Source organism: Pongo abelii, chromosome 4 (assembly GCF_028885655.2).
Source record: "Pongo abelii isolate AG06213 chromosome 4, NHGRI_mPonAbe1-v2.0_pri, whole genome shotgun sequence".
NCBI classification, from domain to species: Eukaryota; Metazoa; Chordata; class Mammalia; order Primates; family Hominidae; genus Pongo; species Pongo abelii.
This window is the reverse complement of record NC_071989.2, coordinates 189976144-189998276: the sequence shown is the minus strand read 5'-3', so window position 1 is coordinate 189998276 and position 22133 is coordinate 189976144. Positions and strand designations below refer to the sequence as shown.

Genomic DNA, 22133 nt, shown 5'->3' with positions numbered 1-22133 from the left:
GGTCCTTGTGCGGGAAATGAACTAAGGACATCAAGCCTATGCCAATGAAATTCAATTAAAATGAAATAGGAATTTCCCCATTATGGGACTGGATAAGGCAAAGGCTGGTAAAACTTTTGCTTGGGTGATTGTGGTCCAAAATTCTGCATCAGGGAAGGGGGCTGGATTAACTTTGCTCTAAATTTTCTTCCAGTCTAGGGGTTCAGTGGCTATAGGTAAACAGTTCAGGTTGAAACGCTCAAGGTACTCATGGGTTGCAGGGTGCAAAATCCTAGAGAAATCTGAGTGGGCCTGAGGTTAATCAGGGATGCTTCCTGGAAGAGGAGAATTTGGGGCAAATAGAAATGTGTACAAGGCAAAAAGATACGATGAGAATGAGGAGAATACACAGAAAGATATTTGATATTATAGAGCTTTAATTTGGTAGGTTGGGCATTACCTAACAGATATCAGCAAGTGGTCACAGAACACACTAAGATCCATCTACACAATGGAAAATCTTGCAGCCCCGTGACTAAGGAAAGTTACTTCTATTTTCACCAGTCCTTGGAGACACCTCCTCTGGCAGTAAAACCCCCAAGGGAAGGAGGTTCCTGCGACGTTGTTTGCTCATCTCAGCTGCGCCGACAAACCAATCTTTCCCATGGGGAGGTGAAGAGGAAAACTGGACGATGAGGCAGGGACTTATTGATTTGCGCCCTTGCTTCCTCTCCTGTAAAATGGGCATAATATTTTCACCACAGAATGTTTCCTGTGAGAATTAAGCTGAGTGGACAATCTAAAATCATCCACGGTAGGCCCTGGGTGCCACCTCCCTCCACCTCTCCAAAGCCTGAAGCCCAGCAAACACCTCCCTGGGGTTTAGTCTAATCCTCAGGCCCAGTTCTGGCCTCCTTTCTCTCTGCCTTCGATGGAGATAATTTTTTTCCGTGAAAAGAGAATTCTACTGCAAATATGCGCAAAGGGCAGGTACAGAGCTTGGAAGGATGGATACAAGTCCTGCAAATAGTTCAAACGAAATACTGAAAATAAGTTTTCAAACAGCAGATGAAATTCTGTCGCCATGCTCCAGTCTTCATTCCCTGAAGGGGAAGCAGTTCAGCCAGTTTTCTCCTTACAGAAGCTGAGCTGACACAGAGCGGCACACACTGCTAGGGCGTGGTGAGGAGACAGCAGGCTCGGGGGATTTCCACTGAATACACAAGCAAGCAAATCTCTACCCTGTCCCTCACCATCTCAAAGACAACTTGTATGCTTTTAATACATCTTTATGACGTTTCCACTGTGAGGAATAGACATTCTCTAAACAGAACTATGAAGTGTTATTTTCTGTCATCTGTAAGTTGTTCATCTAAGACCCTAGTGTTGCGCTATAACTGGTGTGAGACATCATATAAACATCATGCAGGTGGGATCTATGTCTAAGGGCTACAACTGGTGTAAGACATCACATAAACATCATGCAGGTGGGATCTATGTCTAAGGGCTACAACTGGTGTAAGACATCATATAAACATCATGCAGATGGGATCTATGTCTAAGGGCTACAACTGGTGTGAGACATCATACAAACATCATAAAGGTGGGCTACAACTGGTGTGAGACGTCATATAAACATGATACAGGTGGGATCTATGTCTAAGGGCTACAACTGGTGTGAGACATCATATAAACATCATACAGGTGGGATCTATGTCTAAGGGCTACAACTGGTGTGAGACATCATATAAACATCATGCAGGTGGGATCTATATATAAGGGCTACAACTGGCGTGAGACATATAAACATCATACAGGTGGGCTACAACTGGTGTGAGACGTCATATAAACATCATACTGGTGGGATCTATATATAAGGGCTACAACTGGTGTGAGACATCATATAAACATCCTACAGGTGGGATCTATATATAAGGGCTACAACTGGTGTGAGACGTCATATAAACATCATGCAGGTGGGATCTATGTCTAAGGGCTACAACTGGTGTGAGACATATAAGCATCATACGGGTGGGCTACGACTGGTGTGAGATGTCATATAAACATGATACAGGTGAGATCTATGTCTAAGGGCTACAAGTGGTGTGAGACATCATATAAACATCATACAGGTGGGATCTATATATAAGGGCTACAACTGGTGTGAGACATCATATAAACATCATACAGGTGGGATCTATGTCTAAGGGCTACAACTGGTGTGAGACATCATATAAACATCATGCAGGTGGGATCTATATATAAGGGCTACAACTGGTGTGAGACATATAAACATCATACAGGTGGGCTACAACTGGTGTGAGACGTCATATAAACATCATACAGGTGGGATCTATATATAAGGGCTACAACTGGTGTGAGACATCATATAAACATCATACAGGTGGGATCTATGTCTAAGGGCTACAACTGGTGTGAGACATCATATAAACATGATATAGGTGGGATCTATGTCTAAGGGCTACAACTGGTGTGAGACATCGTATAAACATCATGCAGGTGGGATCTATGTCTAAGGGCTACAACTGGTGTGAGGCATCATATAAACATCATACAGGTGGGATCTATGTCTAAGGGCTATAACTGGTGTGAGACATCGTATAAACATCATGCAGGTGGGATCTATGTCTAAGGGCTACAACTGGTGTGAGACATCATATAAACATCATACAGGTGGGATCTACGTCTATACATAGATCATAGAGCGAAGTCTCCAACAGAGTAAGCACAGAATAAAACATTAGCAGGGAGAGTTAGGAGGCTCAGCTCAACGTCTTCTTCTAGTAGAAGTAATTCCAATTTTAAATAATGAGTGACAGCAATCCCAATGTCTTATTTCTGCACAGTGCTGATTTACAATGTCCTATATTCATTTTCAATGTATAGTACAAAATAATTAGTACACAAAAGATTGGGAGGAAAAGTTGTTTCTTCATCAGATAAAAAGTACTGATGTTGGCTGTGCGTGGTGGCTCACGCCTGTAATCTCAGCACTCTGGAAGGCAGATTGCTTGAGTCCAGGAGTTCGAGACCAGCCCTGGCAACATAGTAAAACACTGTCTCTACAACAATAGTGGATCTCTTACTAAAAAATTAGTCAGGTGTGGGGCACGCACCTGTAATCCCAGCTACTCAGGAGGCTGAGTTGGAGACTCACCTGAGCCCAGGAGATCAAGGCTGCTATGAGCTGAGATTATGTCACTGCACTCTAGCCTGGGTGGCAGAGTAAGACCTGAAAAAAAAAGGAAGAAAGAGAAAGAGAAAGAGAAAGAGGAAGAGAAAGAAAGAACAAAAGAAAGAAAGAACTGATGTAGTGTTTAAAAAGACCTTCCAAGTCTGCGGGTGTCATAATCCTCATTATTAATGAGGAAACCAAGACTGAAAATGAGAGAATTATTAACCCGACATCCCCAGAACTAAGAGATGGCAGAGCCAGGCACTGGATGCCCTGGGTTCAGTGCTGGCTGCCAATCCTGCAGCGGTCCAGCCCCTTCCTCAGTGCCCCCATCACCTCCCGGTTCCTCAAGCTGTAAATGAGGGGGTTCAGCATGGGAGTAAGGACCGTGTAGAAGATAGAGGCCACCTTGTCATGGCTGGGGACCCGGTAGCGCCTAGGCCTCAGGTAGATGAACATGGCTGCCCCATAGAAGAGGGTGACAGCTGTCAGGTGGGAGGAGCAGGTGGCCAGGGCTTTTTTCCAGGCCTGAGCAGAGTGCATTCGGAGCACAGTCCCTAGAATGCGAGCATAGGAGGCCATGATGATGGAGAATGGGAAGAGAAGCATGAAGACACAGCAAGCAAATATCACCTTCTCAAACAGAGATGTGTCCACACAGGCCAGCTTCAACAAGGATAGCATCTCACAGAAGAAATGGTTCACTTTCCTCAAGCCACAGTAGGGGAAATTCATTACTACCACCATCTGAATCACTCCATCTATTATCCCAAAGGCCCAGGAGCTCCCAGTAATCTGGAGACAGACCCTCTGATTCATGAGGATGGGATAGTGAAGTGGGTGGCTAATGGCCACATAGCGGTCATAAGCCATGAGTCCCAGCAAGAGCCCTTCAGATCCCACAAGACAGACAAAGAGGCCAATTTGCATGCCACAGCCCACAAAGGAGATGGACTTCCTGCCAGACAGGAAGTTGGCTGCCATCTTTGGCACATTGGTACAGACCAACATGAGGTCCATGAGGGAGAGCTGGCTGAGGAAGAAGTACATGGGGGTGTGAAGTTGAGGGTCCATGTAGATGAGGAAGATGAAGAGGACATTCCCACAAAGGGCCACTATGAAGACCACCATAACCACGGAGAAGAGGACAAGGTCAGCAGTACTGTGGGAGAAGATGCCCAAGAGGGTGAAGCCATCTGTGTATGATTGGTTCACCCATGTCTCCATGGCTCAGTTGTTGTTCCTGGTCATCACCTGAGAATATGGACAAGATGTGTTAGATTGACTGACATCTCTTTATAGACCTCTGCTGCTATGTTTTCAGTCAGCTATTTTGTGTGCAACTCATTAGATCTCAACAACTGAAGCTTTGGGACATAATAGAGGACACTCCTTCATATCTCCCTGACACAGCAGTAGGGGCCCTCCTGGCCCCTAGAATCGGACTGTGTTTATGTGCTGTATGTATCCTTACCACAAAGAGAAGAACTGAGTTGTTTCATGTGTCAGAGACCTTCGGACAACTCCCTTCAGCAGGCAAAGTCTTGGCTGTACCATATGACACCGAATCTTTTTTTTTTTTTTTTTGAGATGGAGTCTCGCTCAGTCGCCCAGGCTGGAGTGCAGTGGCGAGATCTCAGCTCACTGCAACCTCCGCCTCCAGGGTTCATGCCATTCTCCTGCCTCAGCCTCCCAAGTAGCTTGGACTACAGGTGCCCACCACCACGACCGGCTAATTTTTTGTATTTTTTAAGTAGAGACGGGGTTTCACAGTGTAGCCAGGATGGTCTCGCTCTCCTGACCTCATGATCCGCCTGCCTCGGCCTCCCAAAGTGCTGGGATTACAGGCATGAGCCACTGCACCTGGCCAATACCGAATCTTCTACCTGGGATCACATGGACTTGGGAAACGATGTTTAACGGGGCCGGGACCATTTCATTCCCAGGAGGTAATTCATGTATGCTATAGAAAGGAAGGGAAGAAACAGGAGTTGCTCCTCAGTCTGGAGTCTCTCTCGATGTTCTGAGAGTTTTCTCATGCTTACCACTCTATTATGTTCAGACTATAGGGAAAGGATGTTCTCCTGTTGTGCCCCACATCAGAAAGGAAGAGTTGTGATGGACAGTGTCATTGTCAGTCATACTGGGAGTGACAGGAAGTCACAGGGCCAATGAGGAGAAGCAATGACTTGGTGCCCAAGACTCTTAAGAACAGTGAGGTTTCAGTTATGCTGGGGCTTATAAAATAATCCCTTAGTCAGGGCTTCAGTAGAAGAGGTTGACTAATCCTTATAGGTAATACCTGCTTCCTAAGTTATCTTTAGTAGAAATCAAAGTGCCTTCTTTATGAGATCCTTGTAACTGATATATTTCACTGGGATTTCTGAGTCATTTCCTCACTGCTTTATCAAAGTTTCAATGAGTTTATTTGGAGCCTGCTAATAAAGAGGGGTTTCCCTTGATATTTAGCCAAGAATTACTTTGTGTTTTTGTGTTTTTGAGACAGGGTCTCACTCGGTCACCCAGGCTGGAGTGCAGTGGTGTGATCTCGGCTCATTGCAACCTCCGCCTCCTGGGTTCTAGCCATCCTCTCACCTCAGCCTCCCATAGGTGCCTGCCACCATGCCTGGCTAACTTTTTTTCTATTTTTATTAGAGATGGGGTGTTGCCATCTTGCCCGAGCTGGTCTCGAGCTCCTGAGCCCAGGCGATCCACCTGCCTTGGCCTCCCAAAGTGCTGGGATTACAGGTGTGAGCCACCATGTCCTGCCAAACAATTTGTCCTAAACACCTTAGTATCGAGAGGCACCAGAGACATGATCTGATTTTACATGGACAAAGCCCAGTCAGGAAATCACATCATGCATATTAAAAAAGACAAAGCATCCTTGATGGTAGAATATCTGAATCCAAGGCAAATAACAGAATAGATCATTATAAACAACAAGTGGAAAACATCACTGTATTCCGACTACGAGTCTGTTATCATTGGTGTCACGCTCTCACCCGGCTGAGCTTTGTCTTCGCCCTCCAAGGAGTTCCCAGTTTTCCTTAGGCCTCTTTGTGTTCTATTTCTCATTTGCCTCCTTCCGATTTGTTTGTCCCTTTATCCATCTGGGCCTGCACCGTCAGGCACCATCACTGTAAGTAGCGCAGCACTGCAGTGCTTCCCCACTTTTCCCCCCTTAACTTTGTATGAGTTTCCTACTGCTTTGTAACAAATAGCTCCAATACTGAGCTGCTTAAAACAGAATAACACGTATTTGTTATCTGATGGTTCCTGTGGTCCAGGGATCTAGTGAAGCTCAGCTGGGTGCCTCCAGCCCGAGGCCTCTCCTGAGGCTCCGGTTCAGCTGTTGCCAGGTGCAGGGCTCTCAGGGCTTGGCTGGGTAGGCGCCACTCCATGATCGCTCCTGTGGCTGTTGGCACCTTGTTCCTGCCTGGCAGATGCCTCACCACATGGCCATTGACTCCTGCCAGGGCGAGTGATCCTCCAGAGAGTGGGAGGAAATCGCCCTAGAGAGGAGTGGGGTATTTTGTAACCTCACATCAGAAGGCACATCCCTTCAGCTCTGTGTATTCTGTTTTTAGACGTGAGTCACTAATCATCACCGAGGTTGTCCCTGGAATTCAGCACATTCGGAAATGCAATGCTGATTTTCCTCTAGGGTTGGGGAATTGAGTTTACACTAACCAACTCACAAGTCAGGAACTTAATAACCACAGGAGAGCATGCATCCACCTGTAATGAGAGCTGCATCTCACAGGACACCAATGCTGCTCTTCAGCAAAAGCATCTCCAGTTGTTCAGAGTTCAGACAAGAAGGCTGTTTGGTGAGCCAAGAGTCAGAGAAAAAGGAAGTGGAAGTTCCTAACTGAGAAATTTTACAAGATAAGGCGACTTACCCCTCTCAGGATATTTTCCCCAGGAACAGCCTGATCTAAAGTTAAGTTTCCAGAACTGACATTCAAAGGCTCCTTGTCAATCTTGGTTCTACATTTACTAAACATGGGCTGTGCAGCCAACTTCTCAGAGCCTCCGTTTCCTCCTTTGTAAGAGGATCCATTTTAATAACCACTGTACCTTTATTGCAGGATCACTATGAGGCCAAAAGGAAAATGGATGTGAGTACTGTGGCTGAGACACTGAATGTGATTTTTCTGAGTGTGTGCTGCTTGTCACTAGAGCCCCGCCTCTCCTCAGCAGATCGGAGATAGACGGATAAACCCAAAGCCTTTGATTTTTTTTTTTTTTTTTTTTTTTTTTTTGAGACAGAGCCTTGCTCTGTCTCCCAGACTGGAGCACAGTGGCATGATCAGCTCACCGCAGTCTTGAGCTCCTTGACTCAAGAGATTCTCCTCACTCAGCCTCCTGAGTGGCTGGTACTACAGGTGCACACCACCACACCTAGCTAATTTTTTATTTTTCATAGAGACAGGGTTTTGAACTCCTCGCATCAGGTGATCTTCCCGTGTCAGCCTCCAGGGAATGCCAGAGCCTTCGTGGGATCCCAGACGCCCCTCCCAGCCCCAGCCTTCAGCTGCAAATGTCCTACAGAACATATACAATTGTGCGTCTTGCTGACACCTCAGACAGAAAACAACCAAGCGGTATTTTTCAGATGCATGCCCTGCAAAAGTCATGTCCCCTCCTCTCATCTTATTAATGCTGATGTCCTTAAGAGCTCAGCTCAAGTCCACTTTTGCCACGAAGGGCCCCCACCTGACCCCACCAGACGATCCCTTCCCATGCACGTGGCACCTCTTTGGCACAATGCATGTGCTGCTGAGGGGCAGCTGGGGTCACTACAGCCTCCTGATTGGTCCCTGGCTTCACCCAGCAGACTGAGGGCGAAGACATCACCTGCAACTTAAGCCAGATGGTGTCAGTCTTGTGCTCAGGATATGCCACTGGCTCCCAACGCACTCCCAGCAAGGGCCAACGCCCTTCCAGGATCGCCCCACTTCCCCTCCCGCAGCTGCCTGCCCTCACCCCTGACTCTGAGTGTCTCATCTGCCAAGGCCCTTTTATTATTATTTCCTTCCTGGAGCGAGCCAGACGCATCTGACCTTAGGGCCTTTCCTGCTCCCTCTGCACGGAGCATCTTCCCCATGTCTTCTGCTCATTGAGAACTTTGCTGCAAAGCACCCCATGCTGCCCTCCTTCCCTGCTTGCTTCACTCCACAGCTCTCATCACCCCCTGACACTCTGTGTGCTTACTTATTGGTGGGGCTTTTTTTCTGTTGTCGAGACAGGGTGGTCCAGGGTGGGGTGCGGTGGTGCAATCAAGGCTCACTGTAAGTCGCACCTCCTGGGCTCAAGTAATCCTCCCACCTCAGCCACCCGAGTAGCTGGGACCACAGTTGTGCACCACCATGCTTGGCTAATTTTTTAATTTTTTTGTGGCAATGGGGGTCTCCTTATATTTCCCAGGCTGGTCTTGAACTCCTGACCTCAAGCAATCCTCCCGCCTTGGCCTCCCAAACTGCTGGGATTCCAGGAGTGAGCCACTGCACCTGGCCCTGTGGGTTTTGAATCGTCTGCTCTATTCCACTGGCTGAGTGTCCGTGAGCCACTGCACCCGGTCCTGTGCGTTTTGAATCGTCCGCTCTATTCCACTGGCTGAGTGTCCTGAGAACAGGAGCTCCTGGTCTGGTTTGTTTGCTCTCTGCTCTGTCTCTAAGATGGTCCCACTGTGAGATACTCAGTTGCGTGCTGAGTAAAACAATACCATGAAGTGAAATGCGGCTGTGTTTTCCACGTTCCGAAAGCAGAGGATTTCCCCTTTATTGGGGGGAGCTTTCTCCTGACCTGAGCGTAGCAGAGGCCAGTGCTAGCTTCCTTCCCATGCAGAACTGTGACTGCCAGCGCATATCTTCAGTTTACAAAAGACAAGGGTGAGAGGCTCAAATACAGGACAGTTGCATGCAGGTGTATTCAGGTACTTTTCTCGCTGCAAAGACAAAATGAGGCCATTCCATGGGACATGTTCTTTGTGCAAAGACCTGGAGTAATGTCCTCAACTCTTATGCACCTGCCCAGGTGCAGAGCCTTGGATTTAGCCACTTGAGCTGTGTTCCACAGAGCGGAGCACGTCCTGACTTGTGCCCTAGAAGATGTGCCCGGGGGTCCTTGCCAGCAACAACACCTACGTATGATGTGGTGCAGGTTTTCTACAGAAGCAAACTGCTGTTCTCACAGTCTTCAAACACCATCTTGGCCATATGGGCCTGAGGCCCAACCAACCAGCAAAACAAACCAGGTCCCCCAGAAATTCACAGCAGAAGTTCCCCTTCCTGTCTGCAGATGCCCAGTCCTACTACTGTGTATAGAGGCACAGGCCACCCGCACCTTCAGAGACATGCATTCTGTCTATTTCTGATTCTCTCTTTCTCTGTCCATCTCTCTCTTCCTTTCACTCCACGTTTACATTTCCATGTTTCTTCAGAAATGCTTATAGCACATTTATGTAACAACTGACTCTCTCTATTTCTTTGCAGAAACTGAAAATAGAAAACCAGAAAGGGCATCTGAAGCCATGGGCCCAAGGCCCAGCCCCGCTGCCAGTTACTGTGGGCCGTGTCCATCTCTCTGTGACCCTGTAGGCATAGCTGTGTCCCCTGTGAAAGGAAGATAATTGTGGCCTGTGAGCCTCTGATGAGGGAGGTTCTGTGGGGCTTCCAGGACAGGTTCTGCAGAGGTAACTTGTACAATGCTATGTGGTCACTAAAGACATTCGTCTCCCTATCCGGGATGGTTTCCTTGAACTCAGATTCTTATACCCACTGTGTACTCAGCATCCCCCCAGATGGCCAGTGGGGCTGTTCTGCCTGAAGTGGCCAAACAGAGCTGTTGGTCTGCCCTGGAGAAACACTCGTCCTGTCCTCCTTCCCAGCTCAATTAAAGACAGGTCTGTCCAGCTTCCCAGGTCACAGCACGTGGGTTATTCTGGAGTCCTCTCCTCTCACACACACATCAACCATTGGAAATCCCTGCTGGCTCTTCTTCCAAAACATATCCACCCCACATATCCACCCCTGACCATCACTCACCCCTGCCAGCCCCCGCCTGGCCACATGATCTTTGCAGCCTCCCTGGAGGATGGCATTGATCCCCAAGTGGACTTGCCTCCTAAGACCTCTCTAGTCCCCCACCCCAGGCTATTGTCACATAGCACTGGAGTGGACCCACCCCTGCAAAAATAAAGCCAAACAACTTCCAGAGGAAATGCAAGACCTCTTCTGCAGGCCATCCGTCACCACCCAGACCTCCTTTCCTTCTGCTCTCCCCAGAGCTCTGTGGACTCCTGGCTCCCTGGCCTCCCTGCAGGTTTCCCTCACACAGCAGGACAAAGCCAAGGCCAATCCAAGGGCCTGGGTCCTTGCTCTCACCTCCGTGCAGAAGGCTCTTCCCACACAGGCCCTGCCTTGCTCCCTCACCTCCTCCTCACCTTCTCGGCAAGGCCTCCCTTCAGCACCCATTTAGAGGTGAAATCCTTCCTCCTCCCTCCCCTTCCCTGCCTTGGATCCCACAGCACACAAAGCCAGGAGGCGGGCTCCATGCTCTCCATGAAGACACTTTTTTCCTGCTTTCCCAACTAGGACCCAAGTTCCCTGGTACTTCTGGTGCTTGTGGTGGGATCTCTGGCTCCTAGAACAGTGCCTGGCATCTATTGTGCTCTCAGTAACCACGTGATTAATGAATAATGATTCTTTTATGAAATACAACTGAATTTATTCTTGCATCTCACTGGCTCATTTTCCTGCTCTCTAACTTCAGATCTTTCTGCTGGGTGGTTAGCTAATGGCTTTACTTGTTTTCCTAGAAACCACAACATGGAAGAAGCAACTGTGTCTCTGCAATATTCTCCTGGGGATGAGAGGACCCTGTCCCACATTAGCCCCCTCCTTCCTACCCCTTCACCTTCACACTCCCCACACATCCATCCTTGTCTTCCTGCTGTGGACCACTCTCCACCCCAGGGACCTAGAGCCCAGTCTCCAACCCAGACAGAGGGAGGGGGACAGGAAAAGGGGAGTAAGACACCAAGGAAAGAGAGAGAGAAGTGGGTCAAAGGAACAAGACGAGAAGAGTGAGGAGAGACACCACACCAGAAGACAAATGCCCCTCCAAAAATCCAAACAGTTACACCCTGATGGAGGCAGACAGTAGGAGGAAGAGCAAGTGCTGATGAACAAGACAAATGGGGACGTGAACCAGCAACAGGAGCAGGAGCTGCAGGGAAGAGAGAGGAGGCGACAGGACAAGACCCTCACTCACCTGTGGGTGGGTCCCCTGCAGGGGAGCAAACTCAGCAGAGTCGCCTGAGGAGGAGTTCCTAGCATCAGAACCACGCACTCATCCTCCTGTGTTTGCTCCCACTGGGTCGGGGACAGGAGGAGCCCCAGCCCCAACCTCCTTCCTCAGCCCCCACCGACTCCTCATCAGGCTGTGGAACCCACGGCACCCTCGGCCTCCGGTGGCCCCTCAGGCTCGGAGAGTGAGGCTCACACAGACCACAGCCTCCTCTCAGAGGGAGAAACAGGCTCAGGGAAGGAGCTGGTGCTGGGCAGGAGAGGTGGAGCCAGCAGAGGTGTCCTGAGCCCACTCAGGATGCCCACCCGCCTCCAGGACACCCTGGCTCTGGCCAGGTGGCAGAACCGCCTCCCACTGCCCACACAGGTACTGAACCCAGACACGGGGTGAGGAGGGGAAGCTGACTTCAGACCTCAGCTCCCAGAGGACCACAGAGACTCCAGCCCTGGAAGAGGCGCTCCCAAGATTACAATTAAAAAGACCCACAGAGGGACCTGGGGACAGGAACAGGAGCAGGGCCAGTGGGGACAGTGTGAGGAAACCCAGCTGGGGAAAGAGGAATGAAGGGCACACGAATACATGCCTGAAACCCGAATATCTGAGACAGGTCTCAGTCAATTTAGAAAGTTTATTTTGCCAAGATCGAAGACATGCACCCATGACACAGCCTCAGGGTGTCCTGACAACATATACCCAAGGTGGTCAGAACACAGTTTGGTTTTATGCATTTTAGGGGGACATGAGCCCTCAGTCAACATATGCAAGATGAACATCTGTTTGGTTTGGAAAGGCTGGACAACTCTAAGTGGGGAGGCAGCTTCCAGGTCATAGGTAGATAAGAGACAAATGGCTGCATGCTTTTGAGATTCTGATGAGCCGCTCCAAAGGAGGCAACCATCTATGCATTTACCTCAGTGAGCAGAGGGGCGACTTTGAATAGAATGGGAGGCTGGTTTGCCCTAAGCAGTTCTCAGCTTGACTTTTCCCTTTAGCTTTGTGATTTTAGGGCCCCAGGATAAAGCATTTTAGAAGAAAACGAGTCTCTGGTCTCAGGTTTTGTCTGATCTCTCATGACTAGGATGGTTTATTCTTAGATGGGTAGGTCCCGAGTCATTAGGAAAGCTCATTTTGAGCAGGTTGTGAAGTCTCATGTCCTATGAAGAGAAAATAGGGGAAGGAAGGGGGAAAAACAACAAGAAACGAAAGAACAGCCCTGGGAAACTGACATAGGCCACATTACCCTGAAGTCCATACATCAGTAAGCAGGTACGAGAGTGGTTTATGTATGTAAATAAGTTGCTGTTATTTTCTTCTGAAGTTTAAGTTGTCTGGCTTCAGTTCGCAGGGCTTTATGAAGGCACAGCTTAGTTTTCAGTGACTCCAAATTAGGAAAAATGAGAAAAAAAGAAAAAAAAAATAGAAAACATTATTTTGAAAACTTGTAGCCAAGAAAAATTAAAATTCAGTCCAAACTGTAGAGAATAATAAAAATTGAAAAACATTAGACATGACTGGAAGCTAACAAGTTTACTATAGTTTTTGAAACATAATTTGTTTTCTCCCCAGTTTCCCATTTTTACTAAAGACAAATCATGGCAGGATTGATTTGCTTTAATATACTTGGCCTGATTATTTGTATACAGTGCAGCAATAATAATAATAATAATAATAATAATAATAATTTTATTATTATTTTTGAGACAGAGTCTCACTCTGTTGCCCAGGCTGGAGTGAAGTGGCATGCTCTTGGCTCACTGCAACCTCCGCCTCCTGGGTTCAAGCAATTCTCCTGCCTCAGCCTCCCGAGTAGCTGGGATTACAGGTGTGTGCCACATACCTGGCTAATTTTTGTATTTTTAGTAGAGATGACATTTCACCATTGTTGACCAGGCTGGTCTCAAACTCCTAACCTGAAGTGATCATCCACCTTGGCCTCCCAAAGGGCTGGGATTATAGGCTTGACCCACTGTGCTTGGCCTGAATAATTATTTTTTTACATAGGTTTATAAATTGACTTTGATGGAACTTTGTTCCATAGAAGGAATCTCAGATAAGACTTTTTAAAGCCAAGCCCAGTCATAGATTTGTATCATCAAATATCTATGAGTTGGGTGAATTCCTCTCCTCTTGAGGTCCCAAGATAAAACTTGGGGCTCCTGGGAATGTCAGAAAGTGACATTCTTTACTTACCACAGACAGGAACCCTGTACAGGGCCTGTGTAGACAAGGTATGAGGGCAGTTTTCCCAGAAGGCTTTTATTGGTTCTGTAAGTCAAGTTTGATTCCTTAAAGGAAAACACACCATTCCAGTCAAACCTTTGGGAAAATAACCAGTTTCTTCAATTGTGTCCTGTTACAAATGAAAACAGGATCTTATTACACTTATGCAAATAACTGTATTGACATAAGTTAAGAATACTCACAAATAGTTTCCAAATTCTGGAGAATTCAGGTAGACAAACAAATATGCTCCAAATTTTATTTATAGGAGTATACTAACTTGTTAAAAGCTGCCAACAGCTCAAAAGAAAAGTTTCCTTGATTCTGAAAAAAACAAAACAAAGGATCAGCAACGTTTTAAGCAAAAAGTCAAAAAGATTACTTCAGTCTCTTATTAGTTCAGTCCATGCAGTTAATTCTGGTTCTGCTTGATATTCATTTCAGCTCTCCATGAGTCCTGAAAGTTTTCCCTCTATTCTGATGTCACATTCTCCAAAGTTACCAGATGCCTGCATTTAAGAGCACCTGTTAGAGTTTTATAGCTGATTATAAAACCACCTTCTAGAGAGGATCAAAACAAGACAAGAATTGTCTGTGGATGACAAAAAGTTTTAGAGCAGTCATAGTCAAAGACACAATTGACATGGAAATTTATTACCTCTGTGGCACATTAACATAACAATTATGACTATTATTGATAATGTACTCTAAGTCATAGCAGAATTATAGGAGTTTCCCATAATTTAGGAACACATACTAATAACATATTTATACAAATACAGCCCAAAGAAAACCAAACACCATTTTATATTTGATAATGCTTCTTGTATAATTTTTATGCCAAATAAGCCAAACAATGTCATCTTTGGACTTAGGGAACCTAATACATTAAAGGATTAATTAGGTCACCAATATACATAATTAATAATTTAATTTAGAAAAGTTTGTCAAATATCAAAGGTTTAAAACACTTGATATCACAGGTCATTTAAAATAGGATCCTTAAACAACTTCCTAGGAGAGGCTCTTGAAACTCCACAAAGAAAACATAACACCCCAAAAGGGGTGAGTGGTGTCTTTGTTCTGCATTCTTTAAAGGGGTTCAAGTCATTAGAAGCCTTCTTTAGATTTTTTGGTACTGCAGATGGCAAAGGGGGTAGGAGGTATAGGGTGAAGAAAAGTAAATTAAAGAACATTTATTTTATTTTTGTTTATTTTTATTTTTTATTTTTGAGATGGAGTCTCACTCTGTCGCCCAGGCTGGAGTGCAGTAGTGCGATCTCAGCTCACGGCAACCTCTGCCTCCCTGGTTCAAGCTATTCTCCTGCCTCAGCCTCCCGAGTAGCTGGGATTATAGGCGCGCATCACCACGCCTGGCTAATTTTTGTACTTTTAGTAGAGACGGGGTTTCATCATGTTGGTCAAGCTGGTCTCGAACTGCTGACCTTGTGATCTGCCCCCCTTGGCCTCCCAAAGTGCTGGGATTACAGGCGTGAGCCAGTGTGCCCGGCCAAGAACATTTTTTTTTTAAGACAGAAAGCAAACACAGAAACCAAGCTCATTTTTGTTTTGTTTTGTTTTTGCTTTGCTTTTTCCTCTTTTGCAGCTGCAAGGAATTTTAGCCAAATTAGAGAGGTTTTGTTACCAACCATAATTTGGAATTCTCACTCGGATTTGACCAAGTCAGGTAGAGTTGGTCAAATCTGATGGGAGAAAGACCAGAACAAACAACGACAACAACAAATCTCAGCAATATGATCACTCAGTGCTGTAATGGGAAGAAGAAATTCAGACCAGCTGGTCATTAAACGTTAGCCAAGACAAAACTATTCAGCTACTTACCTAGGGATGGGTCTGAGGCTGTAGACTGCTTTCTACCACCCTAGAAGCAGGAAAAACAACTGGAACTCATCTTCCCTGCTGGGAGTGAGCTCAAACTCCATAAAGGAGTTACCTGCCTTCTGTCGTCAGGGAAGCAGGAGATTGTGCCTTCCTGGTTGGAAGCAAGTGAAACTCCAACAAAGGGGAGTTGTTCAGGAAAATAAACTTTAGATCTTGACCAAATTTTGGGAGATCAGGGATTCTCTGGAGGAGGTGCTCCCAGACCTCAGCAAGTTGTCCTATTGGTTTGAGCCATAAAGTTGGCTCATGTGGGTCCCAAGCACCAATAGATCTGTCAAAGATCAGGGGCATCTCCACTCAGAATACCCCCATGGTTACCAAAATGTGAACCCCAAATATCTGAGACAATCTTGGTTAATTTAGAAAGTTTATTTTGCCAAGATTGAGGACGTGCACCTGTGATACAGCCTCAGGAGGTCCTGACATGTGGCCAAGGTGGTCAGGGAACAGTTTGATTTTATGCATTTTAGAAGACATGAGACATCAATCAGCATATGTAAAAAATGAACATTGGCTTGGTCTGGAGAGGCAGGGTGACTCGAAGCAAAGGTGGGACAACTCGAAGTGGGGAGGGGGCTTCCAGGTCATGGGTAAATAAGAGACAAATAGTTGCATTTTTTTGAGTTCCTGATGAGCCTCTCCAAAGGAGGCACTCAGAATATGACTCAGAGGGATGACTTTGAATAGAATGGGAGGCAGGTTTGCCCTAAGCAGTTCCTAGCTTGACTTTTCCCTTTAGCTTAGTGATCTTAAGGCCCCAGGATTCATTCTCCTTTCACACAGGAATGCAGAGGATATTCTTGGTGTTCTACAGGATCCCCACATTCAGCACTTCCCAGTGAGCCCCAGCGCCCTCATGGGGTCTCCATCTCATACCTCATGGGAGGGAAAAAACAGCACCACATTCAGAGGAGTCGGGTGGAGGCATGTGGCCCTCGGTCATCACAAACCCTGACAGGCATTTCTGCAGGGCCAGTGCCTTCATGGGTTGCTGGGGACAGGGCTGAGGTACACAGTTCCGATGCTGCCACCCGTGCAGGCACAGGCTGCACTGCCTTTCACTCTCAAGAGTGACTGTAAAGATCACTCTGTGCTTGGCTTTATGTCTCATGGAAACAGATCTCTTTCCAAAATGGCAAATTCATTGGAAACTCAATGGTAGCATCACCAACTTATCTGTTCCTTTTAACTGTTTGGTTTTATTTTACTGGTTTCCTTTTATTTTCACAACAGCAATAAAGCGTGTTTCACCTGCCATTCAAAGCTACTGGGGGCTTCAGCTGGAGGCAAAACCACAGAGAACCTCAGTCAGATCAGAGGGCTGAGGGGAGATGGATTGCGGGGAGAGGAGCCAGTGTAGGGAGTGGATGCTGAGGACCTAGGAAAACAGGCCTTGGTCATGCTGGTTCCAGGGACAGCAAAGCAGGCTTTACAGAATCTCCCTACAGTGCCAGCCTCCCTCTGTCCCAGCCTCCCTCTGGGCCATCCCTCCACAGCCAGCTGCTCTGCCCTGGGTCTGTGCAGGGGCCTGGTGGTTCCCCTCCACACTTTCGATCAAGCTGTTCTCCCCTGGGAACTTACTTTGCCTCTCTGTCTCCTCCTACTGAAACTTAACCACTCTATAGAGAAACATCTAAAGCTCCCCTTTACTCTTCTGACCTTACAAAGACTCCATCCACAGCCCCTCCTCTGCTGTGAGCTCCTCCATGACAACACAGACAAGCCTGGAGGACTCTACGCTCAGTGAAATAAGCCAGGCCCAGAAGGATAAATTCCACACATCTCACTCGTATCTAGAATCTAAAACACACTCATGGAGGCAGAGCATAGGTGGATCACAGGCTGGGGCTAGGGGGCCTGGGGAGATTTTGGTCAAAGAGTATACAGTTTCAGTTAGGAGGAATAAATTTTTGAGATCTATCGCACAGCACTGTGACTATAGTTAATAATAATGTATTGTATGCTTTGAAATTGCTAAGAAAGTAGATTCCTGATGTTCTCATCATTAGATGTGGCTGTCGGCCTTAGTGTACCAGGACCCCAGTTCAGTTTGGTATGAATAATTTTAAAATATCCTCCCAAAAGAAAGTCCAAGACCAGATGGCTTCAGTGATACATTATACCATAAATTTAGGGAGGAAACAATAACAGTCTTCCAGGGATATTTTAAAAAGGGAGTGGAGACTCTTCCCACGACTCTTCCCACTCATTCTATGAGGACAGCATAACTTTTTACCCAACACATGGGAAGGATGTTACAAGAAGGGAAAGTTACAGGCCATTCTGTCTCATGAATATAGATACAAAAATCTTAAGCAGCAAAATATTAGCCAATCGACTACAGGGATATATAAAGAGAATATTACACAGCAAAAGTTGCATTAATCCATGAATGTTATGGTGGTTTAATATTAAAAAACCAATCCGTGTACATGTTGTAAGCACGGCCGGGATTTGTGTGAATCAGGTGTGGTTAGATGCACAGACACATAAGTGCTTGTCATGGAGGAAGACGTTTGCACACTCACAGATTCCCCAGAAACAGGAGTAAGGCACCCCATGCACGGCCACATGGGGATGTAGCAGGGTCCTCTAGGAGGCAGAGGGAGCTGGGAAACATGGGCTGAGCCTGTATTGTGGTTTCTGTGGGGAGGAATGGGCAAGGCAGGGCAAGAAGGGTTAGGACCTGCCAGTCTGAGTAATTTCTGTGGGCTCAGGGACAAAGGGGCAGTTCCTCACTGTTGGTACCTGCCCTGGGGTGAGTAGGGCAGGTGCACAGGGTCCAGAGTACGAGAGCCCAGTAAGGAGGCAGCTGGGGCCTGGGATCTGGGTTGGTTGGTCTGCAGAGGAAAGGTGAGCTCGAGAGCATCTGTGACTGTGTCTAAGAATGAGCCAGCCTGGGAGGGGCGGTCCTTTCAGGATCAGCAAGGCCCCAGTGTGTCCAGGCACCAAATGCAGAAAACAAAAAAGCATGATTAACACAGTAAAGCAAAATATGAGCAGTAGAAAGGGGGAAAACATGATCATCTCAAAGGATGCAGAAATGCCATTTAGTGACGTTCAACACCCATTCACAATTAAGCTTATAGCAAGCTAGGGATGGAAAACAACTTCTATTTTCCACTGCCTGTACTATTGTGTACACTTGAGATTTTCCTTAATAAATGTTTAAAGTTGCTTATGCATCTAGAATAAGCCTCATAAAGATGTGCAAAGAGCCTATGCCACGAAACATTGCTGAGGGAAATGATAGAAGCTCAATGGAGGGATAGATCGTATCCACGGGTTTCGACACTCCACGTTGTAGGAATGTCTGTTCCCACCAAAACGGTCCGTGGGTCCAATGCAACTGCAGTCAAAATCCCTGCAGAAATTCTGTAGAAATTGCTGATTCTGAAAACTATATGAAAATGTAAATAGCCAGGTATAGTCAAGATGATCTTAAAGAAAATAGAAGTTACCAGATAGTAAGATTTATTTTTAAAACACAGCATTTAAGAGAGTTGGTATTGCCACAAAGATAGGCAGTAGACAAAATAGAAAAAAGAGTCTAGGAACACATGTTCTATTTTACAGAACAAAGTATTGCCTGATTAAACAAAATAAAAGAAAAAAAGAAAGAAAAGAGAGTCAAAAAGCAACCAGCTTGAAGCCAAACTAGTTAGAAATAATAGTGACCATCGCCAAGGACTCTTTCAGCACCATGCCGGACACTGTGATAAGAGAGCTGCGTGGTCATCTCATGCACTCCCCCAGCCGTGACAGGGCCATTGCAATCCCCACTTAACAGATCACTTAACAGACTACCCCACTGAACAGACTACTATCTATATAGTAACTACATGCTACAATTAACAGACTACTATCTATATACTACTATGCCCACTTAATAGACTACTATCTATATAGTAACTATATACTGCTGTTAACAGACTACTATCTATATAGTAACTATATACTGCTATTAACAGACTACTATCTATATAGTAACTATATACAACTATTAACAGACTGCTATCTATATACTACTATCCCCACTTAACAGACTACTATCTATATAGTAACTATATACTGCTATGAACAGACTACCATCTATATAGTAACTATATACTACTATTAACAGACTGCTATCTATGTACTACTATCCTCACTTAACAGACCCCACTTTCTGGGCCAGAGGCACAGAAGGGCAAGTAGATAAAGCGGTTTGCTTGGCCACACAGCTGCCAGTGGTGGAGCTGCAGTTCACATCTAGGTAGTCTGACTGGAGAGCTAATGGTTAGCAATTTCAGATACTGACAAGTGCTATGAAGAAAACAAAACATTTTACTTGAGGAGCGTTTACTTAAAAAACAAAACAAAGAAAATAAAATGGGGTCATTAATGTGCTAGGAAGAGGCTGGTGAGGGAACCTCCGGAGAACTGTACCTCAAGAGCATCCCCAAGGGTGACTCATTAGGATCAACATCCAGTGGGGCTGAGAGCAGCAGCAGCGAGTGTTATCTCAGAGACAGACCCACAGCAAGACAGGAGATGTGCACAGGTCACAGACCAGCCTAGGGGAAGGAGATGGGCCAGCCCTGAGTCTCACCCTCTGCTGGTTCCCAGCTGCTACTTCAGGATTTGCAACCTCAGGGCTGGGCACAGCAGGGAGGAGAGCAAGCAGAGGGAAATGAAGAGTCTCATGGGGCTGACGCCCTTGGGTCTTTTGAGTTGCCCAACCAAATGTTGGTGTTCCTCCCAAAGACTCTGTGTGTGAGCTCTCCCCAGCCCCCATCTCCCACGCACCATCCCCACAAGGTGGAGGGCCCGCAGCTTTGCAATGGCCCTGCTGGGCTGGCCAGCCTGGACTCTCGGACCACCAGCCCGAAAGATTTGATCAATTACGCCTGTATCATTTACTAAGAAACTCTACCCCACTATGTATCATATTTAAAAGCCAGCTTCATTATGTGCTATTTTTTTTGTAGATTCTTATTTCTGTGACTGTTGTACACGGTAGGTTCAAGCTCTCTTTCAAGATGGCTTAAGCCCAGCCAGCATCTGGGGTGGCCACTTAGCTCTCAGGAAGCACCGCCCACGTCCCTCCGTGGGCTCCTCTTTCCCTTCACCATCCAGACAGCTCCAGCCCCCCTCTCACACTCAGGCCTCCCTGAGCAAGCGTCGGGGAGCGGTTCCCGTGACCCCTCCTAATTCCCAAGGCCCCTCCACAGGCCTCAGAGTGTGTGGGACGCACTGCCTGACACCTCACCTCAGGAAGTCCAGGTTCTACAAGTCTCAGCTGTATTGCACTAATTCTGACCTGTCGCATCTTTGTTTTCTCTTTTTTTCAAAATATGTTAAAATTTTCGTTGTGGTTTCTTATTTAACTCCTGGGTTATCTAGAAGATTATTACCTCATTTCTGGGTGTATGTGTTTCCTAATTATTCTCTTCGTTAATTAACTCCTAGCTTAATCAGAACCTGATCAGATTTCAGATTCTAAAATATTTTGGGACTTGATTTATGGCCCAGTGTGTGATCAGTTTTGGCACCTGTTCTGTGTGTGCTCGGAGAAAATGTGTGTTTTTAGTAGTTGGGTGCAGTCTTCTACAGATGTCCACAGATCAATTTGCTACTCAAATTCTTCAAATTTTCTATATCCTTACTGATATTTTAGTTACTTTGTTCTAAAATAACTAAGACAATTGTGCTAAAATCTCACATTATTTTTGTGAACTTATCTATTTCCACTTTTTTTTTTTTTTTTTTGAGATGAAGTCTTGCTCTGTCACCAGGCTGGGGTGCAGTGGCGCGATCTTGGCTTACTGCAAGCTCCACCTCTCAGGTTCACGCCATTCTCCTGCCTCAGCCTCCCGAGTAGCTGGGACTACAGGCGCCTGCCACCACACCAGGCTAATTTTTTGTATTTTTAGTAGAGACAGGGTTTCACCGTGTTAGCCAGGATGGTCTCGATCTCGTGACCTCGTGATCTGCTCACCTCGGCCTCCCAAAGTGCTGGGATTACAGGCATGAGCCACCGCGCCTGGCCTTTTTTTTTTTTTTTTTTTTTTTTTTTGAGATGGAGTTTCTGTCGCACAAGCTGGAGTGAAATGGTGTGATCTTGGCTCACTGCAACCTCCACCTCCCAGGTTAAAGTGATTCTCCTGCCTCAGCCTCCCGAGTAGCCAGAATTACAGGCTTGAGCCACCACACCTGGTTAACTTTTGTATTTTTAGTAGAGATGAGATTTCACCATGTTGGCCAGGCTGGTCTCAAACTCTTGACCTCAAGCGATCCGCCCACCTTGGTGCTGGGATTACAGGCGTGAGCCCCAGTGCCCAGCCTATTTCCACTTTTACTTCTGTCAAGTTTCCCTTTGTATATTTGAGGTTATATATGTACGTGTGTATATACATATTTTTGCTGTATCTTCTTGGAGGGGTGATCCTTTTGTGAAATACCTTTATTTCCAGTTTAGCTTAATGCTTTTACGTCTGCTTTGCCCGAATTTAGCATTGACTTCATTACATTTGTTGTT

At 46.3% G+C, this 22133-nt stretch overlaps 1 protein-coding gene across 1 annotated transcript; it reads right to left on the bottom strand.

Annotated features, from left to right (window-relative positions):
• Positions 1–3454: 3454 nt before the first annotated feature.
• Positions 3455–4402, bottom strand: LOC100438120 (olfactory receptor 2V2). Its single transcript, XM_002816338.4, has one exon. It carries the CDS (start codon positions 4400–4402, stop codon positions 3455–3457), a length of 948 nt encoding a protein of 315 aa, XP_002816384.4.
• Between the last annotated feature and the right edge of the window lie 17731 nt (positions 4403–22133).